General features: G+C 44.0%; 1 protein-coding gene across 1 annotated transcript in view; it reads left to right on the top strand.

Moving 5' to 3' along the window:
* Positions 1-12,500, top strand: part of ano5b (anoctamin 5b) — a gene marked incomplete at both ends in the record, with an annotated part of 67,617 nt that overhangs the window by 50,314 nt on the left and 4,803 nt on the right. The window contains 6 exons of the mRNA XM_080856365.1: positions 1-81; positions 772-906; positions 1,333-1,432; positions 1,834-1,894; positions 7,217-7,368; positions 12,054-12,128. The exon at positions 1-81 is cut by the window's left edge and continues 35 nt beyond it. Coding sequence (XP_080712491.1) covers positions 1-81; positions 772-906; positions 1,333-1,432; positions 1,834-1,894; positions 7,217-7,368; positions 12,054-12,128 — 604 coding nt within the window. The remainder of the gene's footprint in view (positions 82-771; positions 907-1,332; positions 1,433-1,833; positions 1,895-7,216; positions 7,369-12,053; positions 12,129-12,500) is intronic.

Below are 12,500 nucleotides of genomic sequence, written 5' to 3'. Positions count from 1 at the left end.
TGAGAGCGAACGCTATCACCTGTACAGGCACTGGGCTCGCTTCTTCAGCTTCTACAAGGAGCAGCCTCTCAACCTCATAAGGTTAGCACTGCTGCTAGCGCTCATAGCCTCTCAACCTCATAAGGTTAGCACTGCTGCTAGCTCTCATAGCCTCTCAACCTCATAAGGTTAGCACTGCTGCTAGCTCTCATAGCGTCTCAAACTCATAAAGTTAGCACTGCTGCTAGCGCTCATAGCCTCTCAACCTCATAAGGTTAGCACTGCTGCTAGCTCTCATAGCATCCTAACCTCATAAGGTTAGCACTGCTGCTAGCTCTCATAGCCTCTCAACCTCATAAGGTTAGCACTGCTGCTAGCGCTCATAGCCTCTCAACCTCATAAGGTTAGCACTGCTGCTAGCGCTCATAGCCTCTCACTGCTGACTCTTAGTCTCTCAACCTCAAACAGTTAGCATTGATGCTAACTCTTAAGCTGCCTTTACATTGTGTTTATTCTACTTGATAGTTGTTTAACATGGCAACATTAGCAGATAACATAGAATTTGTTATGACCGTTTCCACCATAATCATAGCAATGCTATCCTCCGGTAGGACTGTTGGATTGGATCTGTTGTACAAGTTCATATTTTTTAACGCATGCAGACCTTGATTCGACCCATTCACATTCCACATACAGCCTCATACAGTTAGCACTATTGCTAGCTATTCTGGCTCTCAACTTGAATGTAACAGTTGTGAATATGCTTTATGAGATAATTTCCTGTCATGACAGGAAGTACTATGGAGAGAAGATTGGCATCTACTTTGCATGGCTGGGCTTCTACACAGAGATGCTGTTTTTTGCCGCGGTGATGGGAGTCATCTGCTTCGTGTATGGACTGCTCAGCTATGAGGACAACGTCACCAGGTATGATAAACAAAAACATCGCCAGATATATAAACACTATCACCAGGTATGATAAAAAAACATCACCAGATATGTGTAGGCATGTGTCAAATAATGTTAATGAAAATATTGTTTCATTTATAGAAGAGGTGAAGACGTGTTATGTTTCACAGGTCTCATATGTTTCTTGTTCCTTTTCTCTCATGCTATCTTTCCACCTCTCTTTTATCTCTTGCTGTCTTTCTTTTTGTCTCTCGCTGTGTTTTTCTATCTCTCTCTTCTCTATCGCTATCTTTCTCCATCTCTCTCTTTTCTCTCGCCATCTTTCTCCATCTCTCCCTTCTCTCTTGCCATCTTTCTCAATCTCTCTCTCATATTTTGGTGTCTTTCTCCATCTCTTCCTCATCGCTCACCCTCTCCTCTCTCTATCTTTCTCTGTCTCTGCAGTAAAGAGATCTGTGAAAGGGGCGGAGACATTGTGATGTGTCCTCTGTGCGATAAGAAGTGTAGCTTCTGGAAACTGAACTCCACCTGCCTGTCTTCCTGGGTCAGTGGCACACTCACACACACACACAAACACACACACACACACACACACACACACACACACACACACACACACGGTCTGTGTCTGTCTCTCAGGCATGTCTGAGCTCTGCGTGTGAATGGGATGTGTGTGAGCGATTGTGCCTGTGAGTAGAGCCTAATTGTGTGTGAAGGGTGTGTGTGAGCTCTTTTGTTTTAAAGCCTGTTGTTCAGTGTTTTATGTTGATGAATATACTGATGTATACTGAATATATACTGAACTCACCTCTCCTCCTCTACTCTCCTATCGCCCCTCTCCTCCACTTTCCCCTCCTCTCCTCTCCTCTCCTCTCCTCTCCTCTCCTCTCCTCTCCTCTCCTCTCCTCTCTGCTCCTCTCCTCTCCGCTCCTCTCTGCTCCTCAGCAATCTCACCTGTTTGACAATGAGGGCACCGTCTTCTTCGCCATCTTCATGGGCATCTGGGGTGAGGTCATCTTCTCCCCCCGTCAGTCAGGTTTAGACTACAGAGGAGACAGCAGGCTGCACACACACACACGCACACACACACACACTGAACCTGGATCTGTTTGAGTTTCACACACAGTCTCTCATACACACACACACACACACACACACACACACACACACACACACACACACACACACACACACACTCACACACACTGAACCTGGATCTGTTTGAGTTTCACACACAGTCTCACATACACACACACACACACACACACACACACACACACACACACACACACACACACACACACACACGCGCACACACACACGCACACACACACACACACTGAACCTGGATCTGTTTGAGTTTCACACACAGTCTCACATACACACACACACACACACACACACACACACACACACACACACACACACACACACACACACACACACACACACACACTCACCCACACACACAATAACAGGAGGACATTTGACACAACAGCAGGACGAGTGGACACATCCCAACTGTAGCAGTGCACAGGGATTAGACACTTAAAGGACACGAGACACACACCTGTGTGTATTTAAATGAGCTGAACACAGGTGTGTGTCTCGTGTCCTTTAAGTGTTCAGCTCCTTTAAACAGACACACACCTGTGTTCAGCTCCTTTAAACAGACACACACCTGTGTTCAGCTCTTTTAAACAGACACACACCTGTGTTCAGCTCATTTAAACAGACACACACCTGTGTTCAGCTCCTTTAAACAGACACACACCTGTGTTCAGCTCATTTAAATAAACACACCTGTGTTCAGCTCCTTTAAACAGACACACACCTGTGTTCAGCTCATTTAAACAGACACACACCTGTGTTCAGCTCATTTAAACAGACACACACCTGTGTTCAGCTCATTTAAACAGACACACACCTGTGTTCAGCTCCTTTAAACAGACACACACCTGTGTTCAGCTCATTTAAACAGACACACACCTGTGTTCAGCTCATTTAAACAGACACACACCTGTGTTCAGCTCATTTAAACAGACACACACCTGTGTTCAGCTCCTTTAACCAGACACACACCTGTGTTCAGCTCCTTTAAACACACACACCTGTGTTCAGCTCATTTAAACAGACACACACCTGTGTTCAGCTCATTTAAACAGACACACACCTGTGTTCAGCTCATTTAAACAGACACACCTGTGTTCAGCTCCTTTAAACAGACACACACCTGTGTTCAGCTCATTTAAACAGACACACACCTGTGTTCAGCTCCTTTAAATACACACACACACACACACACACACCACACACACAAACAAACACACCACTTCAGACCCAACCGCATCACACAGGTGACACACACACACACACACACACACACACACACACACACACGTGTTCAGCTCATTTAAACAGACACACACCTGTGTTCAGCTGACAGCAGTGGCGACATTTCTGGTGGGGCAATTTTGTATGACGTCATGTCATCGTCATAATAATAGAGGTAGCTGATTTTTATAAGCAGTAGGCCTATATAGACCAGTAAGATAAACTATGGGCTAGGGCTGGGCGATAAAACGATAAAAATAATTATCGCGATAATGAATTCCCTCGATAAAGCTATCGTAACATTTTCAATAATATCGATCATGTCGATAGAGAATAATTAGGAACAGCAGTCCGTTTAATTTCTGTGATGCAGCAGGAAGTTGCGGAGAAATGTCAGGGTGGCCGCGGGGCATTAAAAAGTCTTAAATCGCTGCGTTGTCTATGGTTAGGTCAGAGTGTAGACTACTGCGCATCTAAAGCGTCTACATACAAATGCCTACTAGCTGGCTAGCCTTCTAACTAGCTCTCTAGTCCTGTCAGCACTATTTCCACACGCTACACCACGCCCGCTAGCAATGTATTAATTTCCATAAACGAACTAACAGTTTATGGAAATTAAACGGTGGTCACTTAAACATATTTATCAGAGTGTGAGACAGAAAAAAAAAAAAGGTTTTACATTTACGTTACGTTCTAATATGTGACCGTTAGCACACCATTCATTCAACTCCATTGGTAGCTAACGTTACCACTTATTAGCCAGCTGTGCTGTAATCTGCTGTTGCTCTGATTTTGGGAGGTGGTCTACCTGTTGCTTTGATCGCTAACTTGCCACTGTAACTCAATCCCTGGAATGCTTTGAGTAGTAAAACACGAACAATGTCCTATGTTTCCATCGTGCACTTTATTCGCAAATGTTATTTTCTTGCTGTCGTTCAAATGATTGGAACTTCTTTCTTTTTTTAGGGCTGAATCTCGTAGCCTAGACTTGAGGGGATAACCCCACCCCCCGGATTGCTCCACAGCCAGGGCTCCTGTTTATTGGTTTATCATCGTATTTTCGCATTACACACATTTAGCTGATGTTTTTAAACTCAACCGGACGAACCGGTTATTATCAGACATCAGTTTGTTTACTTGGAAAGATTACTGTATATTTCCACTTTTGATTTGAAGTTGAGAAATTTCGGGTTTACAATAAAAAAGAAACATTGAAACCTTTGGTTTGTACAGGCGTTCTTGTCTGAAGCAAATGAAACAGACTTAATTTATATCGTCTTATATCGTTATCGAATGAAAATATAAATATCTATCGTGATAATTTTTTACCCATATCGCCCACATTTTGAGTGCCAGCAGGGAGCAGAAATCCTATTTCAAATACATTTCACATGCTTTAGCGCGACACAAAGATGTTGCCCATAATACAGCATTAAAGTAAAATGATTGCAACAAATGTAAAAGATTAGACTGACACATAGCTCAAATAACTTGCATCATTTATTAAGCTTGTGGCACACGTGTGGCACACAATATGAAGCAAAAGGCACAACTGAAACCGATAACAGAAACAAATTGTCACAGGTGGGGGGCACTGGGGCCTCCACTTAAATCTATCTGTCACTTGACTGAGGAGCGAACCGTATCCCCACCCCCAAAGATGATGTCAGAGACACAAGGCACCCGGTTAAAAGTTTTTTTATTAATAAATATTTAAAAGGAGTTTAAATGCTGAGGACGAGTGCCAGGGAATGAGGCAGCATGTAGTAGGCTGGGGGACGTCTGGGGTCAGCCGTGGGTCCTGCAGAGAGTCTGGGGCGGTCGATGGCTGCTGTTCCACGTCACCTCCAGCAGGAGATCCAGGGCTGCGGGGGCTAGCGAACAGTATCCTGTCAAAAGTTTTAAAAGTCCTACAGCATGCACAGGTTATTGGCGGTCAGCTACCAGGAACTGTTCGAAGGTCCACGCTATAAAAAGGGTGCAGACAATTTGTGAAACCACTTCAAATGTAACACTCAAGGTGAACACTGCACACAGCACAAAGTCACTTTAAAACAATCACGTGCATAAAGAGAAGGAACAGTCCGGGCAATAGCTTCAGTGGCTGGCTGGGTGGGACAACAATGTAGGTCAGGAGAGCAGGGGTAAAACTAACGCCACAGGAGATAAAAGGTAGCGTCCTCGAAAACAGTACAGATTAACCGTTAGCCGGCGGCTAACCTGCGATTGACAGTTTGTAAAACAAGGAGGTCGGTTACTTAGCGTTACAGGGGAGAGCTTGCAGCGTTCAGCTCCGGCACAATGCCGGTTTCTGTCAGGGGAAGACCACGATGTCCGGCTCCGGCAGTATGCCGTTGTCTGAGCTCCGTTCAGTGACTTGCATGTCGGCCTGTCAGTCCGTCCGACCTTCCTTGGTCGTCTGGGACTGCAGCGCCGTACCCCGTTCAGATCCTGGCCTCTCTGGCTCCTTCTCCTCCATGCTTCTTTCGAGTCCTTCCCCGCCTGGTCTCGCTCTCTTCCGTGTGTTTCCCCCTTTTGTTACCGATGGTCACCTGTAGCTTAAAAATACTCCAATCCTATCATTAGCCAATGACTAGCTGAGTGATGGTCCGTCTTACAGCTGCAGCTGATTTGCCTGATAAACAATGCATTGGCTACACCTGGCCATTGTTTACTTCCCCCTCTTGGTCCAGTGTGTTACGTAAAAAGCGTTCCCCTGGGAACCTAATTCCCAGTTGTGTTGTTCCTCCCCCACTGAATATAGTCACCCCGTGACAAAAACATGCTGCTAAATGAACAAAACTCCCAAAAAAAAGAAGGTTTGACTCACAGAATCGTAGTGTCTTTTTAGCCTGGTGTCGCCCTCGCACATCTTCTCAAAGTTCGCACTTCCCACAAAGCTTTATGAACAATATCAGCCTCCCCAGTACATAACGATTCTCCTCCATCTGTTTGTTGTGTTCAAAAATGTTAAGCGGATATGCACTATCTAGCTGTGCCATGATGTTGACCTGCCCCAATTCCATATGAATTGTTATGGGTTTTTAAGCTTTCTGCCAGATGCTCCAGGTCTTTGAATCCATCCGTTGTCCGAATTGAGTCTGCATTAGTACCAGCATGGGAAACAGAACAGTGCTCGTTTTGATGTGCTAGCAGTTAGCCATGTCTTTCTGTCATACCATTCCATCTTGAAAGTTCAAGTCGCTTTCTCACCAGGCTGCAGTCTGACTGGCCCAAAACGTTTAATTTCGAATTTCTCTTCCAACAAAAATGTATTAAATTGCACCCTCAACAAATAGTCTACATTATTCATTGTAGTCTGAATTAAAAAACTTCCAAAATACTCGAAAAACTAACGATAGCTAACTAGCAGTAACGTTACTGGCATTGGTCTGTCTGATATGATCTTTGACTATGTTTTTTTTTCTTAGTCTCGGGGTACAGTTCTCGCGGGTTTTGCATTATTCCAGTCTAGTTGCCAGGCAGATTACATGGGGCAAATTTGAAAGTCCCCTACGGCTCAATGTTAACTTTGGCCTGTGTGGTTCACGCTCGTTCGTGTTTCCATGGTAACGGTTTGCCTGTGCCCCACAGAAAACGGGAAACGTTGCACAGAGCAAGCACCATAGACATGTATATAAACATTCATTCATGTCTATGGCAAGCACACAGGCAAAAAAACACGCAAATCAAATTACTCCAAAACAAGACTATAATGCTTGTGAGTCAAGGTTATTCACACAAATATTTACGCTACTTTGCATTTAAATATATATATAGTTTGCCGCGAAGTACGAATGTATTGAGCCTTCTGCACAACAGTGCCATCTGGTGGGGCAGTACCCCACCTGCCCCTAATGTAGAAACGCCACTGGCTGACAGTGTGCAGGCATCTATCTGTGGATTTAGAACAGGAACAGCGTAGTAACAGACTCATTTTAAAACCAAACTATCCCGGTGACCTCTCCTGACCCCTGCCCTATGACCCCTGCAGTGACCCTGTTCCTGGAGTTCTGGAAGCGGCGCCAGGCCCGTCTGGAGTACGAGTGGGACCTGGTGGACTTCGAAGAGGAGCAGCAGCAGCTCCAGATCCGACCCGAGTTTGAAGTCATGTGCACCCACTACAGAACCAACCGCATCACACAGGTGACACACACACACACACTCACACACACACACACACACACACCCCACCACAGAACCAACCGCATCACACAGGTAACACACACACATACACACACACACACACACACACACACACACACACCAGGGACGTGCGGTCATATGAGGCAGGGGAGGCAGAGCCTGTCATTTTGAAAAGTAAAAAAAAAATATATATATATATGTATATATACTGCCGCGGAAAAAATTAAGAGACCACTTCATTGGTATGTGTTAAAGTAAAATGTACATTTTACTTTAACACATACCAATAAATAGTAAAACCAGAGAAACTGATCATTTTGAAGTGGTCTCTTAATTTTTTCCGCGGCTGTATATACATATTGTAAAATAAATATTCATATTTCTCTACTAATCTGTGGTATGGGTGTAATTTCTGCATGATTCCGATCATTTCGAGCATTTTTATTATCAAAATTGCTGAATTTGCTAATTTCCGGTTCCAGAAAACAGGGACGTGCAGTGGGATGAGGCAGATGAATTGGTGTCTATGGGCAGGGGAGGCAGTGCCTCAGTTAGGATTGCACAATCTCTCCAAACTGGGTTTTACGCATGCGTGCGCAAGCGTAGAACCTTTGAGTTGAGCTCAAAACGCATTGAAAAATATTGTAAGTGAGGCAGGCAGTACCACTGCCTCAGGAAAGGAGGCGAGCGAGAGCGCAATTGTCGGGTATACGTTGGTTCTAAAGTAGGTCTTCTTCTACACTTCTACTTGATGGCGAAAATGGAAGGTTGTATTGCTAAGCTGAAGCAGTTCTCAAAACTGGACTTGCAGTCCAAACGTGAAATGATTAATAATGGGAGACCAATGGCGGAGCTAAAATGTTTGCTTCAAACGATGGGACAGAAGGTAATGACATTTGCATTGGAGTGTTTCACGTTTTCCAACGGGACATATTCATGCGCAACACAAACCTCGCTAAAGGCTGCTAGGTGCAGGAAAGTTGCCTTGAAGTTGTGAGCAGACTAGGTGCCTGAGCTAAACTAGCCACTGACTGCATTCGCTCAAGAAGAGGTAGATCGCAGGAGAAGAGGACAACGGATTTCCACTGACTATACGGGGAGCCTAGCCTGACGATGTCATACTCATAATTCTAGTCAGAATATGAGTCTGATACTGAACCATTGGGCTGTGATTATGGGGCGTGTTTCAACGAACCAGGGGGAAAAAATGCCTCTTCGCTCAATTGGATACTTAGAACCAATCAGAGCAAAGTAGTATGACCATCTGATACATTAAAACTTTAACCTGATCCCGTAGGAAGGACGGCAAAAACATCTTTTCGATCGACAAATGCCTTGATCGCGTTTCTCTGTTCCTCTTTCAAAATGAATGCGCTGTCAATATCTGTTGAGTTATGCCTGCTCACGTTACTTATTAGCAGCAAGGCTAGCTAGCTACTATGTGTTTCAATGGATTTTTGGTGTAAGCGTTAGCAATGACCTAACAATAATGGTCTAGAGCGCTTCAGTTAAGACATACAATCCTCGACAACATTCGTGTTGCACATATACAACTAACCGAGTCAATGTAGACATAAAAAAGTCGTGTAGATAGCATAATTTACATAAAATATGTCCCACTAACAACCCTGTAAGCAAAATGACGTCCCCTCGATGTCCTGTAATGGTCTCTCTGAACGTTCTAAAAACATAAATGTGTATGGTTCCCTTGACAACTTGCAAGAACGTCCCTAGGACATTCCGGTGACGTCTGGAAAACGTGTTTCTATAGGTCCTGGGGACGTTCTGCAGGAAGTTGCAAGAACGTCCTGAGGTTATTGTGGTGACTTCTGGGAAACGTGTTTTAGACGTCCTGGGGACGTTATTCAAGGACGCACCGCGGACGTAGCAGGCACGACCGTTTTTGCTGAGCTTAATGAAGAAAATAAAATAATAATAGATCGCGGAGCCGTCATTTTGCTTACAGGGTGCACACACACACAAGTTCAAGTTCATTCATATAGCTCATTTCATATAATATACATAGACACACACAGACACACACACGGGCGCGCGCTTACAAACTTGATTGCGAGGCATGGGAATTGAACCGTTAACCTTCCTATTACTAAAACACTTCGCTACCCACTGTACTACCACTGTCTGATTACTATTTTGTCACTTTAACACGTTTATCACAGTGTGAGACAGCCAACAAACTTAGTCATTTTTTCCGAGGGTTTGAGGAAAAGCATATTGTAGCGATCTCAGTCACTATCGGTGAGGGTTTTCCGGAATGATTCCTTTTTTAATCAACATCCATGGCACGTCACGGACGTGGGGCAGGGAGGCAGAATAACTAGCCAAACTAAGAATGATGAAATAAAATAAATATGAATGCTTCTCTACTGATCTGTGCTATAAATGTAATGTCTGCATGATTCCAATACAATGCATACATAGGAAGGTCTACCAAGTCTCTAGCTTTAGGCTAACATTGAGCTTTCCACAGGCCTTCAAAGATGCTGCAACAGAATGTAGAGCTCACCGGTCAAATTGTCTGTCTCGCAAACACATTCTGGATTTGACAACAATCCTAATATTTAGGCCTATAAAGCAAACGTGCACTGCCCTTATTATGTTTTAAAGGAACAGGCTAATCTGCCGTTAGAAAGTTATTTAAGAACACGCATATGCTGCATTTTAAATAAAGCGCAAACCCTCGGTTTCAAACAAGGAGCGAACTGAGTGAGAAGGATCCAACATGGCCAAGCAGATTAGCCTTAAAAGCTTTTTTTCAGAGGCCAAACACAACTGATGAGGGTAAACCGTCTGACGAGGATGAACCTGTAATACCTGCAGTGTTTCGTCTGAATACGTTTCATTTCATTATACTGTCTATGCCCGTGCGTAGGAGCCGAGAGCGGTATTGCAGACAGAGATTTGGAAAAATTATAGCTCGCACTCGCAGCATATTGAAAATTGGAGCTGTGAACTGAGCTAGTTCATGTAGAAAGTGAACTTTCCAAACACTGAATACCTGAAGCCCTAGATGTTCGAACAGCATCACCAGAGAAAAAGCCGAAATGTCGGGCGTTTATGTCGTTATGGAGTGACAAGTTCTCTTGGCTAAGGTGCGAGGTAATTGATAGTCACAGTAAAATGTTCTGTTAGCACTGCGAAAAGGAGACGCAAAGGATTCACAAGAGGGTCGAATAATTTAAGAATCTCTGCTCTCATTGAACAGAGCAATGACCATGTTGCGGCGCTCATTTTAACGCCAGAGCAGGTTGCGATTAAAGGCCACTTATTGACGCGCATCATACATTAATGTTTTTGTTTCCCATTGTAAACTTAGGAAAATATTGTTGCATTATAAACTACCTGATTATGTTATTATTTAGGCTACGCAGGCCGTCAGTGTTCTTCAATAGGCTAATTTAGAAGCAGAAATAGATATTTGGCCGGCTTATCATTAAAATGTCGGGCAAATGAAAAACATTTTTCTTTAGTGGAACCTCTGGTTCAGAGAGGACCATCAGAGGACGTCAAGGGGACGTTTTGGAAGGACCGAATGCGAACGTCCCGCAGAGGACCACAGGTAAAGGTTACGGGGACGTTTTTAAAGGCGTCCTGGGGATGTATGCTGAGAGACCAAATAAGAACGTTCCCTAAAAGTCCGTTTTAAGGCTCATGCGAACGTCCCGCAGTGGACCACAGGTAAAGGTAACGGGGACGTTTTTGAAGGATGTCCTGGGGACGTATGCTGAGAGACCAAATAAGAACGTTCCCTAAAAGTCCGTTTTAAGGCTCATGCGAACGTCACGCAGAGGACCTGCAGGTAAAGGTTATGGGGACGTTTTTAAAGGACGTCCTGGGGACTTGTGCTAACAGACCAAATTATAAGGTTCCCTAAAAGTCCGTTTTAAGGCTCATGCGAACGTCACATGCGAATGGAACAGGCTATTCTGCCTTCTGAAAGTTATTAAACAACACGCATATGCTGCATTTTAAATCAAGCGCAAACCGTCGGTTACAAACAAGGAGCGGCTGAGTGAGAAGGATCAAACATGGCCAAGCAGTGTTTAACTGTTTGCTTGTTAATATGTTGTGTAAATAAATATGTAATTGTTTTTTTTCTAGACTGCGAATTCAAGTGTCCGAGTTGTGTAAAAGGTAATTTAAATTAGCATCCCACCACCGTAGTTATATTTTCCCTAGACAAAATTAAATGAGCCATATCATTGGTGGGAGGGCTACATACGCTACCTTGTAACTATTAATATCTTATTTGACACGGTGTAAAAGTTCAATTACCTCACCAATTGTAAGTTTAGCTGTAGGCCTATAGCCTCGTAAAAGTCAGTTGACTATTGAGCCGCATAACTACTTATAATAAAAAAAACCGATTGTTTAAAAAAAATTCAGGTATGGTGAGATGACAATTTTTAAACCATAAACATATATACATGTATGATGTATACATTTCAATTTTTTTTAAACAAGTAGAGATCGTAATCACTTCCGGTTTCTTTGCCTCACCAGCTGCGAACCTCACGGCACGTCACTGACACACACTCACCGCTACAGAACCAAACCAACACATGTGAAATACATACTTTCTCATTCGGAGCAGAGGGTTGTCACGGACACACATGACTCATCACACATGACATCACGTTGACTCCTATCCTGTTCCTCCTCAGGAAAAGGAGCCCTATATGCCAGTCTCCACCAAGCTGCCTCGATTCTGCCTATCAGGGGCCACAGTTCTCTTCTGGGTGAGTGTTCAACCAATCACAGCACTCAACACTCTCACATGGGGCAAATCACAGTGCTCAACATTCTCACATGGGGCCAATCACATCGTCAACACTCTCACATGGACCAATCACAGCACTCATCACTCTCACATAGGGCAAATCACAGCGCTCATCACTCTCACATAGGCCAATCACAGCGCTCATCACTCTCACATAGGCCAATCACAGCGCTCAACACTCTCACATGGGGCCAATTAGAGAGCTAAATCACTCATGCGGGAGGCATCAGGATGCATCCTCTTCAGTACACACACATTTAAAGTTTCTTATTCAGTGTGTGTGTCTGTGTGTGTGTGTGTGTGTGTGTGTGTGTGTGTGTCCGTGTGTTCG

This window comes from Sprattus sprattus (assembly GCF_963457725.1).
Source record: "Sprattus sprattus genome assembly, chromosome: 18".
In the NCBI taxonomy this organism is placed as follows: Eukaryota; Metazoa; Chordata; class Actinopteri; order Clupeiformes; family Clupeidae; genus Sprattus; species Sprattus sprattus.
The sequence above is the reverse complement of the archived record's forward strand: the minus strand, read 5'-3'. Positions and strand labels throughout refer to the sequence as shown.